Below are 24,670 nucleotides of genomic sequence, written 5' to 3'. Positions count from 1 at the left end.
CTCATCCTCTGAAGTGATACTTTACGGTGGCTAAACAGAAAAATAAAGAATATTTTTATTGAATTTACTGTAGGACTTTGATGAGGTCTAATAAAAAAAACAAGAATGCTAAACAAAAAACTGTTTTGTGCATTTTATTCAGGATTCTTAAACACAATCGATGTATTCTAAAGCATTCTTATTTATTTAATAGAATGAATTTGAAGGTACAGAAGGTGTCGAAAAACCCTATTTTAAAGATTAAGATGTAGCGTTGCCGTCTCTCTGTTAACTTGTCATCCTTACCAGAGGAGGCGCTAGCGACGCCCGTCGGTTAAATTAAACAAATGTATTTCATGAGAGAATTAAAAAAAAAAGAAATAATACGAGTAGTATCATAAAAAATACTTTAACATGTATTTAACAAATTTATATTAAACATATAAACAATAAATTTTTAACAACGTATATATGAATAAAAATTATTTTTTCTTATAGCGCTAACAATTATACATACACAGCTAACATTAAAACAGAAATAATTTGCTGAAACAAATATTACATTTTCTTTTTACGTGTTTTTATTTTTATGAAAATCTTGGCAGTTATTAGCATATATTTCTTTTTTATGCTCAATTATGTGGAAAACGTATAACCATTCTTGTTATTAATCTTTCATAAATATTACGTGTTCCCAAAATATTTAGATGCCGTAATTTTAACTAAATCCATCCATACGTTTAGTCGGAACTTTCTCTATATTTGATATCTGTAACAAATATAAATAATAATTATTTTTAATCGTAATTTTTTTTAATACTTTCATTTATAGTCGCATCAAAAATTAAAACCATTAGCAACTTATCAGTGTTCGGTAACAGTACCGGTAAATGTGTGATCTTGAACAAACTCAGGTCGACCGTTCCTGAGACGTGTGGTTAATTGAAACCCAACCGACAAAGAACATCGGTTTCCGCAATCTAGTATTCAAATCCGAATAAAAGCAACTACCTTTATTAGGATTTGAACCTGAGAATTTCAACTTCGAAATCAGCTGATTTACGACTACGAGTTTACCGCTAAACCAACCCGGTGGGTTTCACAGGGTTCGTTAGAACTTCGTTGGTAAGAGGGGCGAAGTCAACGAACTTCGTTTACAGTTCTAAACATGACCTAACCTAACAGTGAAATGAAAATGGGGGAAAAATAAGCATGAAAACATTATATTTCAGTACTATTAGATTAATAATAAAGAATGCTTTCAAAAAATACCTCGAATTTTCTTAGACAACGTTTTTTTCAATTTGATGAACCGTGGGACTCGAATATGTCATTTTATTCATTTTTTTAATGTACCTTTACGAATCGCGCGCTAGATAGTAGTACTTGATAGTTCTAGGTAGCGTACAAAAAGTTGATAATGTACTGGAAATTATAAAATTTAAAATAAAATATACTACAGCTTGTTTTAATAGTAAATGAAAGTACTGAACATGAAACAATTTTTTTAATTCCCATCACTTCTTTAAAAAAATAATAAAACGTATTAGTTTACAAGAGATGAAGTGAATGATAAGACTATCAAGAAAAAAATTGGCCGTGAAATTCAATTTGTTTGTTCTAAAGCAATACATTTTAATAATAAATCTATAAGATAACAATCAGTAATTCATAAAAAAAATAAAAGAATAATCTAACAAAACGCAGTGATATAAAAAAAAATACAATGAAATTGTAAACCGTGCGGAGTCTCGCAGATACCATTTCTTCCGCTCAAAAAATAAAAATTTCTGTAATATAAATATAACTGTTTTTAACAAAACGATACTGATATCAAAAAAGGTAAGACAGTACATTTCTATTATCAAAATCTGTTATTAATTTTCTTTAAAAAAAAATGCATTTTACATATGTGTAATAGACAATAAATATACAATAATAGATAATAAACAATGTTTAAGCGTTCCATATAAGAAAAATTTGTTACAAAACCTTTACCGGCCCGATTTCATTTATTAAACAAGGAATAAGCATAAGAATTATATTATTTCTGTAAATGTGATCTGTATTATTCATTGTTTAATAAATGAAATCGGACTGGTAAGTTTTGTAACAATTTTTCTTATTGTATGGAACGCTTAAACATTGTTTATTAATTATTATTGTATATTTATTGCCTACTAGCAGACCCGGCAATGCTTCGCTATATATATATATATATATATAGAGAGAGAGAGAGAGAGAGAGAGAGTTTAAATGAACACAATTGAAAATTTGATAAAAAAAATTAAAAAACTGAACTTCACAAATTTTACATTTCACTTATTCTCCTTCCCCTTTTCCGTTTCCAACTTCTCCCTCATCCCTCTCCCAGTTTCCTTTTTACCCTTTCCCGTTTTCCATTTTTCCCTTTTGCCCGCGCGTATATCGGTCCATTAGTTTTTTTGGACTTTAGCGGACACACATACGAACATGCCTTTTATATATATACATATATAAAATATATATCTATATATATATATAATATATATATATATATATATATGTGTGTGTGTGTGTGTGTGTGTGTGTGTGTGTGTTTTCGAATTCTGGTCTGATTTGGTATTTGACAATCACTAAAAAATTTTGTTAAAAACTATTATTCATAGATAACTAATTGGGATATCAAGTTCTTGAACCAAATATATTGAGTGGATGAATGAACGACTAAATGTGAATTTGGTTATGTTTTATATATATATTAAAATATACTAAAAAATAAATCACATATATTTACTAGTTTTACCGAGCAGTCTTATGTATAAATTTATATATTTTTTGCTTAGTATTCCAACTATGTCATCGTATTTGTCCTCAATAGAAATGGTATTGTTTATTTCTCGCATCTTGAGTTAAATTATTTCCAATGGTACGCCATACTCTAAAATAAATTAGTCTGTATTTGACCTATTTTAATCCCGATAATTTTTAACGTTTCTTAAAGGGATTTTAATTCCTTTACCCTTTCTTACTTCCTTTGTCATTGTTGTACATAACAATCGGAAAGATTTTTGTCTATTAATAAAAATATGTTTTCTCCTCAGATATTTGTATTTTCTCACATTTTGAGTACCTCCAGTCCAAAAATATAAAAATATTGATTGTTTTGTATGTTGTGTGTGCGTGCACACCACCAACACACACACACACACACACACACACACACACACACACACACACACACACACACACAAAAGAGACAGATATACATAATGCACTACCCACTGTGATTGTAAGAATAATAATAATAATATTGATATGTAACTATTAAAGCACGTTCAGTTTATATAAATTATCAGTACATTGTAATTTCTTCACAGCAACAGTTTTCTCAGCACAGACTCGAAACTGAGTGATGTATGCGGGTTTTTGAATAATCGGCCAAAAATAGTAGTTATCCATCTTTCGAACGAGTAAAAAATTATTTCCACGGTTCTTAGTGTTACCCTACAAACACCACGAGAAGATATTACCGTATTTCGTTTCTCATTTGTTTTTTTATTCTATATTTTTAACTTTTTTTAATTTTTTTGTGAAACAATTTGTGAACAATGTAGTCGACAGAATGGCCTTGAATACAATATTTACAGCTTTTCTCTCTGGATTCTGACTTATTTAATGGCATCGAAAAAGCTATTTTAAGTGGAAAATGGAGGCGCTTGAAAGTAAAAGGTAAGTTTTAAAGAAATGTATATCGAACACTGTTTCATCTTTAAATTTACTTTCATCAGTAACCAAAAGAGATATCGAAAAAGACAGACTTTTTTTTTGTAGAAAATTTAATTCCAAATACTGCAAGTGGTTTCTGAATTCGTTTTGCTTGACGGTTTGGCTACAATAAAGTTGATTATCAGCAAGAAACCATCCGGCTTTTACCGCAAACCATTAAAATTACCGCAATCTTGAAACGGTGAAATATTTCGTAATGGGAATAGTTTTATGTTTTTCCTGTTATAAAACGTATGTTCATGCACATATAAATATAAATATTGGATGTATAAAAAAATCAATTATACTGGTGTTTCTTAATTATCACAAATTAATAATGATTAAGTAAATAAATTTAAACGAGAAATTAATCTTAACTACATTATATATTATATGTGTATGTATATATCAGTGTAAAAATAGATCCATTAAATAAAGATTTATCCCAACTTGGGCGGCAGTATGCGTTGTTTCTTTATTTAAAATAAAAAACTAAAATTATTGGTGAATTATTGTTAAAATTTATTCAGTTTTTGTTTCATTCTTCATTTGATCTTATGTATTTTCAATCATTTCTGTTTTTTTTTTAACTGTATTCCATTTGGTTTGTACCTAGAGAATTAAAATAATAAAGAAAATAGTAAAAAAAACTTTTATTTAAAAAAAATAGTATTAATACAAAATAAAAAAAACAGATTTATTATTTACAACAAAATGTCCCATCAACATTTATTTCAGGCGATTTAAATATGTATTTAATATTGGTATTTTAGAGAACTAATGATTAAATAATCGATAGTATTCGATACGCAATGGATCGACAGTAACAATGGGCGGGGCAATGTAGAAAGAAACGCATACGTTACTCGCCTAGCGCGGCAAAGGACAGGACTGAACATGTTTGTATCATTTCAGTTGCAACAGTAGCATACATTGTAAGTTACATGAATCTAAGTTGTTTTTTAAGTTATTGAACTGTTTCTTAACATTATTATTAAAATTAAGTTCTATGAAAATATATTAATGTATTTTAGTGAGTGTAAATCTGTTAAATTAATTCTAATATATTTATTAATAGCTGTTCCAACAGTAATGAAAGTAAGTATAACCAATATTCCACGTAAATGAAATCGAGTATGAGTGTTTTTTTAGTTCTGTTTTGTTTATGTGTGTGATGCACAGATATCCATTTCAACACGGTTGGGTATGTTGCACATAGATGCGATATCAATCCTGGTTTACATATTCTGGTTATAACCAAATCAATTCTTTCGTTTGATTTTTAACATCGTCTTGCATTGTTTTATTTTTCCACTGTACGTTAACTTTGTCACAGCAATTCATCATGTTATTTTTGTTATTCATTTATCTTTAGGTGTTGCGATTATTGGTGGCTCGTTGCTAAAATTAGTGTGGGTGCTGCTCCAGAAAAAGTTTTTCTGGGCCCTTTCAAAGGCTATAGTTAAAGTTTTCTAAAAAAGAACCGAAAAAAAAGAATTAAATAGATTAGCTGAAAGCAGGATAATAATCTAATTATACACTTTATCATATTCAAAAATATGGTAAAAATCGAAACACGGTTTTTATAAGATAATACATGTGTATAAGCACAGTTCCACAGTGATTATACCCGAGCCGCCACTAGTTGTGACATTTATCGAAGCAGATTTTACTTTGATATTAGAAATTTACGAGACGTAATTCAATGGATGGGAAAGGATATTCCTTCAAAAAGTTTTAACTTGTTACTGGATATTTGAAGAACTTAGCAAATAATATCTCTGTGAGATTACAGTCAGAATGGATTCTCTATTATAGATGTTTTAGTATGTTTAGCTCTTGATTGGTCCCTATACTTCTTAGCAACCTCAACATTTGTTGTGATTAGGCAGTTAGCAGCTATTTATGGATTGTCTGATAACTATGTTTTTATTTAGTAGCCGCCCAATAATCTTAATGACTGAAGTATCTATCTATCAGTTAAACCACCAATAAATACCAAAAGGATGAAGGAAAATTAAGCGATTTAATTTCAGTGACCTAGTTTCTTAAACATAATTTTGGTTGTTTACATCATATTTTCTGAATTCATATCGATTGATTAAAAAACTACTCTGACGTTATGGGTAGTGCTATCTTCACTCAAAAATGTAATATTTAAAGAATGTTATCAAATTGTATGTCTAACTCAAAAAGGCAGATGTAATGCATTAAAGCATTTTCAAAATTCCTCAATAATACTAAGTGTATTAACAAGAGTTAAACCTTTTTTTTATACATATATTTTCATGTTGGTTATGTATTAACCAATTATTTATGTTGCCAAAACGAGCGAAACGAAGACAGTAGCCTACGTAATAGATAGAAATTTCGTTTAAATTCCTTCTAGCTAGGATTCTCACTGTTTTTATGTTCCTCATGCTTGTTAGAATAATACTGATAAACAGCAATTAAAGTCTTTTCAGTTTATAAAAAAACTATCAGAGTATTACAATTTTTTTCAGAAAACAATTTGGTCAGCACAGGATTCAAGATTTTTTGAAGTAGGCAGATTTCATAATAGTTGGTCCCCATCTTAAAAATAGTTGATATAGCTGATTACCTATTCTTTGTATGGTTAAAAGATTATTTTGCATGGTTCTTAGCATTACCCGACAAACACCAAGAAAAAGGCGACCGTGAAACTTTGTTTCCCATTTTCTTTTATATTACGTTTTTAGACATGTAACCAGAAGCAGGTGCAACCAGTCTCATTGCATACAGTAACAGTGACAGTGGCTGTGTTGGTTGACCCAAACGAGTTATCGAAAAAGACAAACGGACCTTTTTTTATAGAAAATTTAATGTAAAATACTGCAAGTTGTCTCAAAATTCAGTTTGACCAATAATTTGGCGATAATACAATTGAGACAAGGAACATAATCCAGTTGTTATGGTCACCATCTTGAAACAATGAAACATTTCATAATGGCAATAATCCTATGTTCTTTACAGGTATAAAAAATATGTTCATGCAAATTTTAGATCTATTGGTTGAGTAGTTTTTGTGTGAATGAGTAACACTTGCAGAAAACCACTAGATTTTGATATAGATAATAGATAAAATTAATTATTAATGTGAAGTTCATATCATTTGTTCATATTAATGCATCAAAATAATCTACCTAATTATATGAAATGACAATGATATCACTATGTGAAGATAATTAATGCATAAATAAAATTGAAACATAATAAAGTAACAATTTTTAAGGTGCCTCAATTACTGCGTATTAAGTTATGTATTTAAGTTTATGTTAAACAAAAAATTCTTGGTATATCTGTTATTTAAAAATTTATTAACAGATTAATATTGTTCTGTAAATTGAAAATCTTATGATTTTAAATAAATTGTTTGGATCATTAGTTGTTTTAGAAATTAGGTAATTTAAAAAAGATCATTAGATAATTACATAATAAGGCCCTTTCTTTGTAGGTTGAAGTATTCTACTGACACCATATGATTATTTGACATCTCTTGTACAATTTTCATCTTTATTCTTTGCTTTCCTAGCTAACCTTTGATTTTTGTGATAGTTCCCATTTCCTTTGTATTATCTATAAGTTTTACTTTTCCAGGCTCTCTTTTTTGTACCTTCTACTGTGATTCTTCAAGTACTGTTTAAATTAAATTGCTCATCAGTCAAGATATATCCATACTGATTAGCTTTCCTGTTCTGAATTGTTTCTGATTTATTTGTTTTAAAACTTTTTAACTTGTCCCCATGCCAAAGTGTCTTTGCTTCCATGAGCCCATTATCTTCTACTGTTTGGTGACCCCTATCTAACAACCAATTACAACTTTTATGTCGTTTTTCCTGAGTTATTATACCGTGTAACATGAAAAAGGTTTTGTTGCCTAGTTTGATATAAATAAATGTTATTTTTTTAAGCATAAGTGACTATTTATGTATTTCTTTTGAGTTGTTCTTATTAACCAAGTAAAAATATAAAATCGCTTTGTTTAGCTATCTGATTCACCTATTAATAAGCAAATTAGGAATTATTTTATTAATTTAAGTAGTTATTCATAATTAATTAATATTTATTTAATTTATAATTATTGTTGGGTTTTTCAAACCACATAACAGCATCCGTTGTACATTCATTGATTGAACAGGTGTCTGTCTATAATAGGAATTAATAATCAATATTGTTAACATTTTTTTAAGTGCATTCCAAATGTAGAAAGACAATAGTTTAGATTACCATTACAAATAATCCTTTTTACATCCATTAAAAAATGGATGGTGATAGTTATACTATTTGGAATATACAATAATTTTTAGATTTTAAAAAGGAATATTTTTGTCATGGAGCATGAATTAACATTTTTCCTCCCCGGTGTTTGAATCTGAGTCAAGTCACAATTTATAATTTATTTATTTATTAAATTATAATTGTATCTATGTTTAACATGTGTTGGAACTGTGGTCCATCTTCAGAAAATAAGTCACTGGAGGTAGTCATCACATCATTCAGAGTTGCAAAATGCGTTAAAAGTAGGAAGATACTATATAGAAAGTTCACATAGATGAATATAATTTATTAGACAAATTATAAATTAAAAGTTTATTATTTATATATTAACAAAAAAAGTAATAACAATAATAAATTTATTTTAGGTAAATAAATATTATTCTGTATTATACTGAATAGAAAAAAAGTAAACAAATTTGCTTGTATTTTTTTTCTTTTTATGGAACTGCTGTATTCAGTAATGTGTTATGTAAATATTATATATAGAATGAAAAAGATCTTATGAAAAGCACATATATGTATTTATATAGGTTCTAGAACAGAGTATTGCTGACCAGGGAGTATTCTGATATAAACGTTCTCTCTTTTTGACAATTTTACCTCATATTATCTAGTAGCTTAAATAAATTTAAATCCCTTATGGTAAAATATACTATTCTTTATTTATCCAGAGAGTTATGTTTTTTGCCTTCAGAGATAGTTAAAATGTTAACTAAGAAATATATCTTAATATTTACATTTTACTCAAAACTGTGTTTTATTTATTCTTTATAAATTTTATTTGTTTTTAACTAATTATATCTTTTTAATTTTATGTTTGTTTGTTAGGCTTTTTGTTGAACATTTTTTGAGGCAAAATGAAAGAGAGAATTTTTTATTTTATTAAAAATATTTCTTCTTAAATGTAACACAAAAATTAAGTATTAATTGTCCTGATTATTAAATTTTAAAGGGTCAGAAAGGGATGAAACCGTATAATAAAATTATTTATTTATATTCTTGGATTATTTAATATTTCAAATATTTTTATACCTGAAGAGTTAATAAATAACTACTGATTTAATAATTATTCATCAAAGAGGATGAAAAGGGTTTAACTTGATTATATAGACTTAATTTGTTTTCTATGTAATTGTTTTTGTGTTGGGTATCACATGTTGCACAGTTAATTATGAAAAGGCCCAATAATAATTAAAGAAGATGAATACGAGATTTCAGTTAAGAGATTTCAACTCCAAATAAAATACTGATAGTATGTTTTACGCTAAAAAAAAGAAAATTGTAACAATTGAGCATTTCTGGAGACAAATATCCATTACAACATTCATGGAGACAATACAATTTAATAGAAATTGTATTAGCATACAGTTTGGGGGATTGACCTATTAGAGGTTAATTCCCCAAAATTAAAAATTATCCCCAACATTTTCTGACTTTGGTATGAAACCTAATGTTCTGGTCATATAAAAATATGACTGCTATAAAAATTTTACTTTCTATTTCCTTCAGTAGACAAATATGTAAAATTGTTGTAAAATTGTTTATGTAAAATTGTTACTTTGTCTTGATATTTAAATCTATTAGATTAGGCCTAGTAGTTAAGTTTTTATTTTTGCTTTATTTTTTGTAGTTTGCAAACAAATTAAATTGTTAATTAATGTAGCAAATTGAATCCTAATGGTGGAATGTAATAATTGTTTACTTATTACTTAAAATATTATTTTTTATATCAGAAAGATATACAGTTCATTTTATATCACTGACTGAGAATTTGCTGTACTATCCTCTTTATATTTTAATTTTTAAGTATGTTTTTAATATACGGTAATGTTTAAATGTTTTAATATGCTCTTAGGAAGCAGAAAGCTCTGCAAAAATGTTTAACAAAGAGAAGAAAACAATTTATAAATAATATTAGACTTTGTTGTAATATATAGACATAATCAAGAATCTTGATTTTATTAACTATTCATTTTCTTTTTAGACATTATTTGTTGAAACATAAAACAACTAAATAAAATAAAATATACCTACCCAGTTAAAAAAATAATATTAACAACTAAAGAAAATATAGTAAATTTAACATTTAAAAATGCCTGATTGATTTGCAGTGTTTTTCTTAATTTTATTTATATTTAGCCTTGTGCCTGTCTGTACACACTGCTTCATATGTTAGGTCTAGTGCTTATGTGTAATGAAGTGTTTATTAGAGCTGTCATTAGCAAATATAAAGCCAAGAGCAGTTTCTGACAAATTAGCGATGCAGTTGGTATAAAGTACAGAATTAGTATGTCACATACACCCTTGTGTGCAAGTGATTCAAAGTTAATGATCTGGTAATGGTGGTAAGTAAAGATAATAAGTTGACCATCCTTACTTACCTTACTTTTTTGACACTAGAAAATATTTTGTAAAGATAAAGCTTATATAATAAAAGCCTGATAAAACTCACCTTTTTTTTTTTATATGAACAGTAACAAAAAAAAAAAAAACTATAACAATTCTTTGACAATGTAATGTTATTTATCAAGTGAGTTCCTTTTTACTTTCCTGTCTAGATAGCACTGTAGCAGAGCTATAGCTCTAGAAGGGTAGTATTGTAGTCGGTTCATTTTCGATATACACGGTTTTCACCTTTTCTTGATTTTTAGACATTTACAGAACCCAAAAACCAGATGAAAATTTTTTGGATGTTAATGTTCATATGTACTTGTGTGTGTGCTTTTGGTGTTTGTTGGCTTCTAAATTACCTTATATCTCCAGAACTACAGGACCGATTTTGACCAAACTTTGTCAATTACTTTTATATATGGGGCATTGATGCCATTAATTTTTCAACTTTAAAGGTCAAGGGGTTGATACTGTAGAACAAGTTTATCCTCAGTATCTCGAGATTTTGTCAAATTAAGGTCATATTTTTCTTAAGCATGTTTGTTAACAATTAAAAAATAACAATGTCTGCAAAAAAACTTTCCAAAATCCCACCCCACCCCAAAAAATACTGTTGTACTTGTCTATGTTGTGATATCAGAGGTGAATGGTAGAATTAAATAAATGAATAATATTCAAAGTGTGAAGTGATATTTAAACTCGGTCTGGGTGGGTTTTGAACTCGATCTGCCGACTAACTCGGTACCTGGTGCATTGCGTGCAAGTGAGCAAACCTCGCGGCTAGACAAGTCTGCTGACTGAGCAAGTAAAGTTTGTTCTATGTAAGTTGTGAAATTTCATTAGTTTAGTTAGTACCAACTGTCGCCTCTAGTACTGCCACACCTGCGCGAATTTTTTAAATACGTATGTGCACATGGCTTAGCTAGAATCATTGAATTACATAACGAAAAAATATTATATTTATTTAAATATAATTATATTTATTTAAAGTGATAAATATTGACATCAGTTATTTTTCAGTTCAATTTAAATTTCACATTTCAGTTAAATTTCAGTCTTATAAGCTACACCTGGTGCAAGAACTTTTGGAAGATGATTTTGACCACCAAGTTGAGCTTCCAACATATATACTAGGAATATATATATAGTTTTATATATATAAAACAATTTTTCATATATTTTCTATTTCTAATGATGGCTATTATTATTTTTAAATTTTGATATGATTGAGAAGAGGAGATTCTTCCCCAAGCTATTAACATGTCCCCCATCCTTGTCTGATGTCACTCCTATTATTTCCAATCTGTTTTTTAACATCTCATATCATGTATTACCCTCTTTACATTATTTTACTCCACCTTAAATCTTACATTTGTCTCTGAGACAATTTTTCTGCACTGTATAGCTTTGTGCCTTTCTCAGTTGGAACGGTCTATTGTTCCTGTGATTTATCGTATATGAACTTCTTTTTGTGAGGATACTTTATGAGTGTACTCTCAACACCTTACAACTGAAGAGCTGAAGGTTATAATTAGAGAGAAGATTGGAGGTATTACACTAGGGGTATTGTGAAATACAAAGGACAGTTTTGTTCAGTCATTAGACCACAGTATAGAAAAACGTTGAACCGACTGAATATCTAGTTTTATAATCCAAGATAAAATTCTTTATAAACGTTTATTAAATAATTATTCTGAAGTTTCAGAAGAAAGTTGTTTTATTTCTAAACTAAATACTTTTCCACGCCTTACATTTATAAAACATATTTATTATTACATTTTGTTCCTTTACTTAAATGAAAAAAGTGATTCTGGCTAAGCTTACAGCCTCTACATAAAATGTTGAATGCATTAAAATTATAAAAAGGGTTTAGTAACTATAGAAGTTTTCCTGTAGCACCTAACTTTTCTGTTATTAATGCTGAATTACCCATCAGTAGATTAGTTACTGCATTAGATTCATTATTTTATCTAGTTTAAATGAAGATTTAATTGCAGCATATAATATTTCAAAAATTCTTATTTGATACTGATTAGAAAGATCGTAATTAATTATACTTTGTTTGCTTGTTTTGAATCTCGTACACTTCTATGACTGATATTAATTAATAGAACTCTATTATATAATAATATAGAACCAGTTATTTCAATATTAATCTTTGTATTTGCTGCTGCAATTGAGTAATTTTATGAAGCTGCTTAATATTAATACAAATATATATTAGTTCTTTTTTTTTAAATACTTATATTTTAGTCGCAGCTAAAAAGTAATTTAGTAATTAGCGACATATCAGTGTAATTTAACTGTACCGGTAAATTTGTAGTCATGAAACTGAGGTCGACTACTCCTGAGATGTGTGGTTAATTGAAACCAACCTCCAAATCATTCATCTCATCCTCTGAAGCATGCCTAATGATGGACCTGGAGGTTAAACAAAAAAAACCTCCAAAGAAGTATTTTCAAAGCTATGGGATCATTAACATATTTTACATTTTAAAAATATAAGCATTATTGCTTTTAATTTTAGATATAAATTAACAAAATTTAACTTACGCTTGCTTCCCTTGCTAACCTCGACTAATTAACAGTAACATTTTGATTATTTAAATAATAAATAACTGCAATAATTACTGAATTTATTATTTAAATACTCAAAACATTTCTGTTTTAATTAGTCACTGTTAGCAAGCGTAGATTAAGTTTGATTAAATTATATTTATTAAATAAATAAAAGTGGTTATAAAAATGGTAATATACTGGTAATATCAAGTGATATTAACAATAACCCTAAAGTTTGGGATTTATTAGTTGATGGCCTAATATATTGTAAGTACCAATTTCACTTCTTACTCTAAAGTAGCACATTTGGGAAACGATTACGTTCCCCAACTTTTGTTTTTAGCTGTTTTTCTTTTTTGTTGTTTAGCTTCCGGAACCAACATAAGGTATTACTTCAGAGGATTAGTGAGGATGATATGTATGAATGTAAATGAAGTGTAGTCTTGTACAGTCTCGGGTCGACCGTTCCTGAGATGTGTGGTTAATTGAAACCAACCACCAAAGAACACCCTCCAGTAACACTTTTCCCAACTTTAGCCTACTCTGACCTTACTTTAGTCGCTCCCAACCTTAACCTACTTTTTTTTTAGCCTCCGAGATCACTGTTAGGTATTTTTTCAGAGGATGAGATAGAATGAAAATTTTAATATTAACCTAACCTACCCTTTATAACTTATCCTAACTTCATATCTGGGTTTATGATGTGCTGTTAAGATGTACTTAGGATTAACAGAAAGTTAATTACAGGACTACCCAAAAAGGAGTGTAATGTTTTTAGGGTGTATGTATGTATGTTCCACCGTAACGGCTCAATGGCTGAACCGATTTAGATGTATGATTCCGTGTTGGAATTCTTTCCTTACGGGGAGTGTCATTGGCTATATAAACATGTATATATGTATAATTATAACTAAAGGCCATAAAAAATCATGCATACAATTCTAAATTGACAATCAATAGTATTTTTTTCAGTATAGATTTATGTTTATCGAAAATGTTGCGTTTTAAGTTCTGCTATGATATTGAATGATTTATGGTAGTAAAATTAATTAATTTATTTTTATAATTAATATTACTGCTGATATTTATTGTTTATAAACATTTAAGAAAAAATCGTATGATTTTTTGACAGGCAATATGTTCGATCATGCAAGCTTGCTCTTTCCTCTTTTTCTTATTTGTTGGTGATGCTTCATCTTGCTTATGTATTACTTGCCGGTAAGACCTTGCTTCGCTAGCTCGACCTCTGGTCATGGCTAGCCTTCATCTAGCCATGGGACTCTGCCCGCTGGATCCTCAAAGTGTTCGTATCTTCATGTTTGTGAGAATAGTAAGTATTTTACAGAAATATTTTAAGAAAAGAAATATTAGTGTAGAGAATATCTTTCTAAACATTTTGGTGTTTTTATATTTGAAATAGGTTCAAGGAGTGAGTAAAGCTAGCCGTATTGATAATAGAGAGTTATCTTGTGTGTGTTCGTGTTAGGTTGTTTAGTTGGTAGTCCAGCTGGTGCTATTGGCACAGTGCTGACCACGTGATGAGCTGGCCAGATGCGCGCCAACGACTCTCTTCTACTAAATAATCTTTTTTTTTTTTTCTGCAAAATATTAACCAAATACACCTTTTTATTAATAAAACTAATAAACAATAATAAATAAATAAAAATATAAATTTAAATAAAAATAATTAAGCTTAGATATTAGATAAAATAATCTGTAAATTAATTGACTATAAACTGCTTCTAACGGGAGAGAGTCGTGGAGGGAAACTAAGGGAAACAATAAATCGGACTTAAATAAACATTTAAAAGACCAAAAGAAACTTTATAAAGAAATAACTAAGAAATAACCTTAAGGTGTTTAATAAATAAAAGAAAAGCATCAATTTAAAAAAAGCTTAAAGAAGAAACTAAAAACCAAAGGAGAAAAGTACTAAACAAAAACTTAAACCGGTTGAAAAAGTTTTTATAAATAACACGAAAACTATCTTAATGTAAGAAAAAGAAAAGTAAAAACAGAAATGTAGAACCATAACAATAGTGGTGGGGGGAGTGGGGGGAGCCCCCATCACAAAAATTAGCATACTTTTTATTTAATTTATAAGTTTTTTAATTCATATTTACAAGTTGTAAATAAATAACATTTCTTCTAATTAATTAAATTAAAAAAAGCAGTAGCCATAAATAACAAAAAGACCTATGTAGATCTAATTGTAGACTTATGTAGAAACTAATCGAAAAAGCTTTGAAATCAGTTAATTAAAACAACATTTATGATAAAGAGAACACTTCTTAACCATTCAATGCAAGATTTTAAAATCAACAGGAATATAATGGTTTAAAAAAGTACTAAACCAAAACAGGCATAATATAAAACAGAAATGGTAGAACCATGATAGAGGAGGGGTGGGGTTAAGCGACATGGGGTGGAGGGTCCCCATGTTGAAAATTCAAGATATGAATTAAATATTTTTTAACTAATGAAATCTAAGACATTTATATGTATTGGTATGTAAGACTATTTGTATTGCAAATATTTTACTTTTTAATAAAGATTTTATATTATGATAAAAAGTATGTACATTTTTTAGTAAGTAATTTTAATATTTACTCGATTTCCGTTTAAAAAACCAAGATCTTTAAAAAAAGAGAATATTTTTGTATGTATAGAAATTTGGTTTAGTTTGTCATTACAAAGTATAAAATTAAATTATTGTAATTAAAACACTTTAATAGGCAAATAGATTTTAATAAAACTTTACAGTTATTTTTTTTATTCAAATTTTTAAAACGTAGTCAACATTTTGGGATGATGTATTGTTCTTAATTTTCTAAAAAAATATTAATCTTTGAAAGCCTGAAAAGTTTTTAAAATTAATTTCACTAAATTTCATTTAGTTTTCTTCCATTTTTATTTAATATTGTTTATATTTAAGTTATCCTTGTGCCCCATTTTAAGTACCACCTTTAAGTAATAATATTCCTTAGTTGTATACAAAACATTTACACAAACAAAACTAATCGAAAAGGGCTGTTATTAGCAGCCACAATTAAAAATCATGTTAACGATTCAAAACAAAGGTTTTAAAACCTAGAGATACAAGAAATCATACTTATAAATTGTAATGAAACGTTTAAAGAACTAAAAGACAATAAATTAAATGATAAATTTATTGTCTTTATTTCTTTATAAATGTTGAAACATTATTTACAATTCATTTAAATAATATAATTCCCGTAAAAACATTACTGTGCCATCTAGATTTCATAAAAAATCAAGAGAATTACACTATCAAAAGTAGCCATGAATTGGATTTTATCTTACTTTTGGTCATACTATAGGTCCTGTATTCTTTGTAGAGATTAGTGATTGATTTTCTGTAAATTTTTAATAGATTTAACTGATCAACATGTAAAAGAGGAGAATCGAGATTCATTATGCATAGTTTCAATAAAATTGATTGAGAAAAATAGGGTTTAAAAAAATTCAAAAATTAATTTTAACTTGAAACTCGGATTGAAACTGAAAAGTTCTAGAAATTGATTTTTAAATGTTCATAATCAATCAGTTCAAACCCAGCTCACACAGTGATACACATTCAGCTCCCAATTCATTTAAGTTTGTGCGCTTCAACTGGAAAATCTCTACTACTACATTATATATATATATATATATACACACACGCGCGCGCGCATGCGCAAACACACACACATTTTGTAGAAATTTTTTGGTATGACATGCATCCAAGAAACATAGATAAAAAACTGGTTGAAAAGGTTCGGGTAGTTTTTTGTTTATCCTGAACAAACAAAAATCCTTTTCCTCTTTATGTAATAGTACAGATAAAGGAGAGAATAACTTAAAAGTATAAATAAATAGTTTTAATAGAGGTTTTTTCATGATTGTTTTTGCATTATTCTTTGTGTATATGATATATATATATATATATATATATATATATGTAGAAGTTTATGTAGGTGTGGAAGCTATAGGGACAGTGAATTTGCAGCTCAGTGAGCTTATCGCTAGGATGCTTCGTGGAATTTCACCTTTTATCTCTAGCTATACAATGTGTTGCACCAAGGATTTATTTGTTTTTAACACTATGTAACTGACTAACATGGTTTTTTAACTAGGTAGATTTTATGAGTACACCCAACAAACACACACACACACACACACACACAATATGTAAAAGGTACATTCAGTGTGGTTGTATTTTATATTTCATTAGATATCTGGAATTATTATTTTATATTTTTGTTTTAATTTTCATTCAGAATCTTTTTCACGTATTTTGGATTAGAATAAATACCAGTTAATACAATATTGTCATTGCTGCAGTCACTCTTTCATTATCCATCAGATCCTAAAAGTTATTGTTATTATTATTATGGTTCAATTGTTTTTGTTCATTTTAATTTTATTTATTGTCATTTGATAACAACAGATTTAATAAAAATATAGAAATGTGTTTGTACGATTATTATTAAATAATTTAATTTCAAAAAGTATATAATTTCATATTTTTAACTTTCATGGTTTTACTTTGATGGTTCGGATTCAATTAACTACACATCTCAGGAATGGTCAGCCTGAATCTGTATAAGACAAAAACCTCATTTATATGTGGTAGATATCATCCTCATCACATCAGGCCACTGGGGGCCCAATTCTATTCACAATAGACAATATAATGTGTACGTTTCAATCTATTCACTAGTTGAATAGATTGAAACGTACACATTATAAATAGAATTTAAAAAAAATTCTTTAAAACTATCGGCCTGCTTGTTATGGTTAACATTTTATCTGTTTCATCATGAAAGTTTTGAATTCAATTATAGTTAAAGATGGGTAGTTTTAGATTAAACTTTTCACCCACAATTAAAGCTGTTTTACTACTAAATTTCTTCTAGTGTGTGAACTCGTTACGTAGACTAGTGTATGAGAGGTTATGCAGAAAGTAATTGTGGACTACTAAAAAAATCAAGATCTTTAGTTATAGTACTATTTGAAGTACAAATCTTACTTAATTTTTCTAAACAGTTCGCCCCCCCCCCCCTTGTAGGAATCTTATAATCATGGGAGACCAAAGTTTATTCCTTTGTTAAAAAACGATGCCCCTTGCAACACAAGCAATGTATTAAAAACTTGTTTAATATTAGTCGTGAAACTAATTCACATTAATTCTGGATTCTCTCTCTCTCTCTCTCTCTCTCTCTCTCTCTCTCTCTCTCTCTCTCTCTCTCTCTCTCTCTCTCTCTCTCTCTCTCTCTCTCTCTCTCTCTTGGTTTTCTGGGATTTCTGGGATGAAAACCAATAAATTGAGGTAAGAAGCCCTGTTTTTTTTATGTTTGACGTGCTATAACTTTGTATAATGGGAAATAAATACATAAAACTTTAAACAAGTATTGTGGAGAATTTGATTTTGAACAAATAGTGTAATAATTTAGTAATATATAAAAAAAATAATGCAGTATTATATTAAAAAGTATATATAATATTTGCCGAATTAGTTTAGATTAAGATTGATCTGATCACTTTTCCAGGATCAGATAAGTATAATAGCATTCAGATGCAAACTGAATAATTACTGGATGTTTTAAAATCTTGCCAAAATGTTGTTATTCCCAGTTCTATGTAAATGTGTGGAACACACTTATTGTGAATATGAAATTTTCTAATCGGTGAAATAATCACAGAAGTAATTAATTGATTTCATCTAAAAAATTAGACAATATTGTTTGCTTTGTAATTTTTTTTAGAAAATGTTAACTTTGTACAAAAAAAAATAAAATAATTTTTAAGGAACACAAACATGAGTTGTCCCATCATTTTTCAGCCACATAAATTTTAATATTTTTGACCAATTAAAAATTAATTAAAAAAGTTAATTAAAAATTCTTATTTATTTTTGTTTAAACTTGCACATGTGAAAATGTAAAATATTTCCAAAAATATAAATGCCCACTTTTATCAAACCAGAAGAAGAAGTGTTTTTACAGAATACTGGTGAAATGTTATAATGAAATTTAAAGTATTAATGTATTAAATTTAAATTATATTAAATTAAACTAAAGTATTAAATATTAAATTTAAAGTATTAATTTTAAAGTATTAAATTTAAAATATTAATTCCTACACAGACAATTTTTTTGTGTAGGAAAAGGATCATATTACATCAACAATCAATAAATTATCATATTAAAAATTGCATTATACGTAATCATTATTAGAAATGTAATATAAAAAATAGTAATATTTCATTAATTTTTATATATATTTTTTATTTTAATATTTATTATTTTAATATTTATTATTTTTTTATATATTATATTTCTAAATATATTAACTATATATAAATTATTATTTTTTATATAAAGGCTGATTTATAATTCTGTTATCATTTAGCTAATTTTCCATCAATTTTTCTTGAAGTGAAATTAAACATTTTTTATCAGTATCATTATTACTTTGTTTATGAAATTTTAACTATGCTGAGTTGAAAAAACCTTTGATTCTTTCTACCGTTTTAATGTGTATGTACAGAATATAAATGTCTATATATATATATATATATATATATATATATGTAAGTCAAATAACTTCATTGTAAGCTTCTAAACTTTATATTTATTTAGTATTTTTATATGGTTTAATATTATTTCATATATTTATTAGTATAAACTTTAAAACTATTTCTATTCTTTTTCTTATAATTGTGCAACTTATGTTGCTTTTATCAAGGTGTTTCTATTGTTTTGCTTGATCTGAACAGGATGCTAGAATATTTACTGTATCTGTGCTATCATTTTCTGAAGTGATCTGCGAAATGTACAACTATATTCTTATCCGAATAAAATATTTATCTATTACTATTCTAAATTCTACGCAATACAATGCCATCAGATCGGTCTATGGTTAAAGATTTCAGGGAAGCAAAACACAAGATTAATTTATCATTAATTTCATTATCTCTGTTCTGTGAGTTTAAATCATAGTAATTTATTCATTGTCTGTTTCTAAGAAAGATTTAAATTTGCCTAACTTTACTAAAACTTACAGTTAATAATAAATTTTGTTTAGCTTAATTATAATATTAATATATTATACATTTCAGCCCACTGGACTGTTCTGGTAACTCATTGCAGTCAGTAGTTAAACAGCCGATTTTCAAAGTTTAAGGTTGTGAGGTTCAAATCCTAGTAGAAGTCATATAAAAGCAGTTGCTTTTATATGGATTTGAATCTAGCCAGTGGATACCAGTGTACTTTCAATTAACCACACATCTCAGCAATGGTTGGCTTGAGTCTGTACAAGACATCTCATTTACATGTCAATATATAACATCCTCATCTCAATGGGCTGTGGGAAGAGGTTGCTTATTGTTCACTAGTTGAACAGACTATAATATACACATTAGGAAAAACGTTTTTTTTTAACATTATTTTAATATTGAAAATAAAGTTCTTTTATGAATTTGATATCTTACCTTATTGATTTTCTTTTTTAAGGTTCATCGTCGAGTATTATAGTTTGAATTCTTCTAGGTTCAGAGAAAAATATCTGATATAATGTACTAGCCATTACAGCTCCTAAGAAAGGTCCTAACCAATATATCTGAAAATTAAAAAATGAATAAATATTATCATTAAATAAATAAATTAATGATTATTATTTTAAATCCCATAAATAATCTGTATATTTAAAATATAAAACAATCTTTTTTTTTTAAGCAAGTAGTACATTTTTTACTGCAAGATGGTTCTTGCAGTAATTTTTTTAATAAGAATGATATATACAAAAAAAAAATAATAATTTGGAAGTGTGTATTGAAATATTATCATAAAAAAAAAAAAATAATTATGAATATGTTTTTTTGGGTCCTTAAAAAATACCTGTGTCAAAAGCTGGTGAATATGTCTGTCTAAAAAATATTTTTATCCTTGTGTTTTAGTAATTATTGAATAATTGTAAAAAAGACATTCACATAAACCAAAAGGGAGGTACTTATTCTCTTACTCTTAATCTTACTCGCTCGACAAGTCTTGCTCAAAAATTGCAAAACTATACTCAAGAATAATCATTCTAATCAAGCACACAAGGGAGATTAAAGAGTGAGGTGACTTTTCCTTTGTATTCTCCACTAAGTTGAATACATTATTACAAATCGGTGTACCAAAGTCTAAAAAATTTGGTACAAAGAATTGACTGCATGAACATTGTTTCTCTTAGACTAGGCAATTTTAACTTGTCTCTTGAATCTCAGGTGATTTATATTATGTTATTTTAATGTATCACCTTCTTCTGTAGTATTTACTCCCTTGTATACTGCTCTTGCTCTTTAGGGAAACCAATTAATACTTTTCTATTAGTTCCTCTCTTCATGGTAGTTGACGACTATACAAGCTTCATGATTACATACTAATTATCCAACTGTCTGAAATGATTGGATGATTAGCATTTGAAACATTCTTTCAAGATTTTTATTCCAGATATCTTACCTACGGTTTACCTATACCTATGGTTTATTCTACGGTCTAACCTACGGTCTAACCTACCATAGGTCTAACCTACGGTTATACCTATGGTTTATTCTCTTGATAATAAATTGAAACGATCAGTATTTATTAACTTTTGTTATGTGACAGCAAGCTCAAGCTTCCTTTTATTGGTAGGTGTATTTCACTAATGCTATTCATTCTGTTTAAAACTTCTTGATTCATAACTCTTATCTATCCTTGAATCATTGAGCATTTCTCTTTGACGTTATAATTCAAAAAAGTACTAATTCTTTATTTTTATTGCTTTAAAAATCCAGTACTTCAATTTTCCTTTTCTAATTAATGCTGGATGCCTGATATTTTTCCTAGTACTTAACAGACAAATGGTAGATTGATTCTGGATATTTAGATGTAAACTTGTTTTTTCCTTAAAGTAAAAGTATATTATATGATTGTTTTCATAAGCTATATGTGTATTTTAAATGTTTTGTAACACCTATTTACATTATTGATTGATTGAGAGAAGCTAAAAGTTAACTAGAACAACTCAAAGAGACAGAATTTCTTGTTAGCATTACAGCAACAAACCTCTTAATATATTTGTAATTATTGTTTCATAGAAAAAAAATTGACAAATACATTTTAACAAAATGGAAAGATATCCTAGGTCATGTGATTCCACAGCTGTGGACATGTGGTAAAATTTGTTTTGATTCTTGCAAATCATTTTAAAAAGATCAAAGAAAACCAACATTTAGGAGGGATGTAACATTTATTATGATTTGGTGACATGATGTACCATCACACTCAAAACAGCTAGGTCCCACATTTCAAAGTACAAGTAATTAAAAGATATAACTTGTAGACTCAGAGAGTAGTACATGTAGCGAAACATGCTATGTTATTATAACACTGTATGGAAAAGTAGAAAGTAGTGGAACAAATATTACTTTGGTACAGCTTGATACCACTTGGATTCATAAATAGCATAGTTTCATTTAGTCTACCCAAATTACACTTAGAGAGCCCTTCTGGGGAGGGGCTTCACGGCAACCAGAAGCAGAGGTGTGTTGCCCCAAGGAACCAGTTGGGACCCCGGTGGGTATGTCTGGAAGGTGGACAGTGCTGAAGGGTGGCGGTTTAGTCTTTACTGCGTCACATTAGGTCAGTCGAGGCAATGTCTTTTAGGCGGTTACCGGTTGACCTGTTGTGGTTAAAAATGGTCAGTAAAAAAAAAAATTACACTTAGAGAAAAAAAAAATTGTTACCTTTACTTTTATAAGTGGAAATGGTAAAGGGGTTTATAATAAACATAAAAAAAAAAAATAAAAGTGTGACGGAGATGGTGGAGGGGCGATTTGGGGGGTTGGGGGTTGAAAAATAAAGTTTCCAATACAAAATTTGTAGATCATGCAAAAATCTACAACTTTTGAACCTCAAAATTTCTGAGAAAAATGCGAAAAATCTTTCTCTCTTTTTTTTATATTTTCTGCAAAAATAATTTAATTTTGACAAAACTTTGTGAAAGTATACCTTTCTGTGTCTAAAATAACCAAAAACGTTTTTTGACGTCAACTTTCACTGGAAATTGCAATACCATTTTCCACCCCTTTCAACCTCCCAAATTAACCCTCTACTACTCCTGCCTACGCATTTATTTTTTTTACATTTATTATAAGCTCCTTTACCATTTCAACATATAAAAGTCAGATAACAATTTTTTTTTCTTCTAAATGAGTTATTTCGATCGGTCTAATTGACGAAAGCATGTCATAGACAGCAATAGCTCTTTCATAGATCTAACATGTTATTGAAGATTTTTGGTTGGCCTCAATCAACCAGTAATGTAGTAACAGTTCAATTACACTACAAATGCATACAAATGTTGATGGCCACATGTAGAACCAAAATTCATTTGATTTGATGTTTCTTGTTATCTGTTTCATAAATTTTAATAAATATTCTGCTACATATAGATAGAAGTACATTGGTTGTATTTTGATGGAATTTTGCCGATTGTAATCTTATTTTACCTTTTTTGCATAATAAAGTTAGTATTTTGAAATCTGTGAAAACTGAAATAATATGTACTTGACCAGTAAGTGAGCTGAATGAGTGTTTATTTAATATCTTTTACATAATCTCATTAAATAATGTTGTAGAGTGAATTTAAAAAGTCATTTAGAATCGTATACTTTGTACTGAAAACAATTCTTATGTTATTGGTATGGTTTGATATTGGGATTCAATTAATACAATTGTTACAGGAATCTGAGCGTAAACAAGTTTGACCGTAACATTTTAATTAAGATTTTATTATATAAATAATAATTAAGGACTGATAGGAACAATATCTGCACAAATAAGGACAATTAAAGATTGAGAATGTTGAAATTGTATAGGTTTATTACAGTTAATTCAATCAGCACATAAATATGAAAAAAATAACATTTCCTATAAGTGGGGCATAAAATTTGAGAGTTTAAACAATTTTAACTTATTTAAAATATTATCATTGGTTTACACTTTACAAAAGTTACACAAATAAATATTTTAGATTTTATTTATTTATTATTTTTTAAATTTGAGCAGAATAATTATATTTAATAAATTATGGGAACACAAGAGGTGGTAAAATGATAAATAAAATGCACAATTCATTAGTAGTTTTACTTTCCCGACTTTACTAGCAAAGTATTGTTGTTTTTCAGTAAATAACTGTCTTAAATATTTGTTAAAATTTTCTTAAATCTTTGCCATCTCAATATTTTTTAGATTTTTTAAGTTTAACTTGTAAAATCATGAAATTTTGTGTATTAGAAACATAAATTCTATGGTATTATGTGTTTGAAAATATTGATTGAGAGTTAGAACATATTAATGAGGTGCTATGTTCAAAACAAACATGAAAAATGTTTGTGCAATAATTTTCAAATATAAATGATTTTTTAATATTCCTAATTCTGTAAGCCTTTTTTGATTGCTCTCTGTATGGAAATTTCTTTGAATTTTTTTTTTATATTGATTTGTATGTTTGAATGAAGAATTTCACCTTTCATGAACATCAAGTGTTCTTTCTAATGCAGGAAAAACTATTATATTTAGAATTATGGGGAAAAGGTATGTGAAAATATTAAAATTTATTTCAAATACAACGATGGATATCAAAATGATGTAATGAGCTTTTT

The 24,670-nt window shown here is 27.9% G+C and overlaps 1 protein-coding gene and 1 long non-coding RNA gene across 5 annotated transcripts in view; one reads left to right on the top strand and one right to left on the bottom strand.

Annotated features, from left to right (window-relative positions):
* Nucleotides 1-363: 363 nt before the first annotated feature.
* The window catches only part of LOC142330239 (aquaporin AQPAe.a-like), a 133,191-nt gene continuing 108,884 nt past the window's right edge, over nt 364-24,670 (bottom strand). For 2 of the 4 annotated variants that reach the window (XM_075375401.1, XM_075375398.1), the window contains exons 6-7: nt 20,471-20,598; nt 364-748 (exon numbers count right to left, since the gene is read on the bottom strand). In XM_075375401.1, the coding sequence (XP_075231516.1) occupies nt 20,488-20,598 (111 nt within the window). In that variant the 3' untranslated portion in view covers nt 364-748; nt 20,471-20,487. Of the gene's footprint in view, nt 749-4,208; nt 4,339-14,436; nt 14,574-20,470; nt 20,599-24,670 lie in introns of those variants that run through there. The other 2 variants (XM_075375400.1, XM_075375399.1) reach the window with 2 other exon arrangements.
* LOC142330240 (uncharacterized) overlaps nt 4,571-24,670 on the top strand; it is a 473,304-nt gene continuing 453,204 nt past the window's right edge. Inside the window, exons 1-2 of the long non-coding RNA XR_012757741.1 lie at nt 4,571-4,661; nt 14,108-14,305. This is a non-coding gene — a long non-coding RNA (uncharacterized LOC142330240). The remainder of the gene's footprint in view (nt 4,662-14,107; nt 14,306-24,670) is intronic.

This window comes from Lycorma delicatula, chromosome 9 (assembly GCF_047948215.1).
Source record: "Lycorma delicatula isolate Av1 chromosome 9, ASM4794821v1, whole genome shotgun sequence".
Lineage (NCBI taxonomy): Eukaryota > Metazoa > Arthropoda > Insecta > Hemiptera > Fulgoridae > Lycorma > Lycorma delicatula.
Note: the sequence above shows the minus strand (reverse complement) of the source record. Positions and strands in the feature narration are given on the sequence as shown.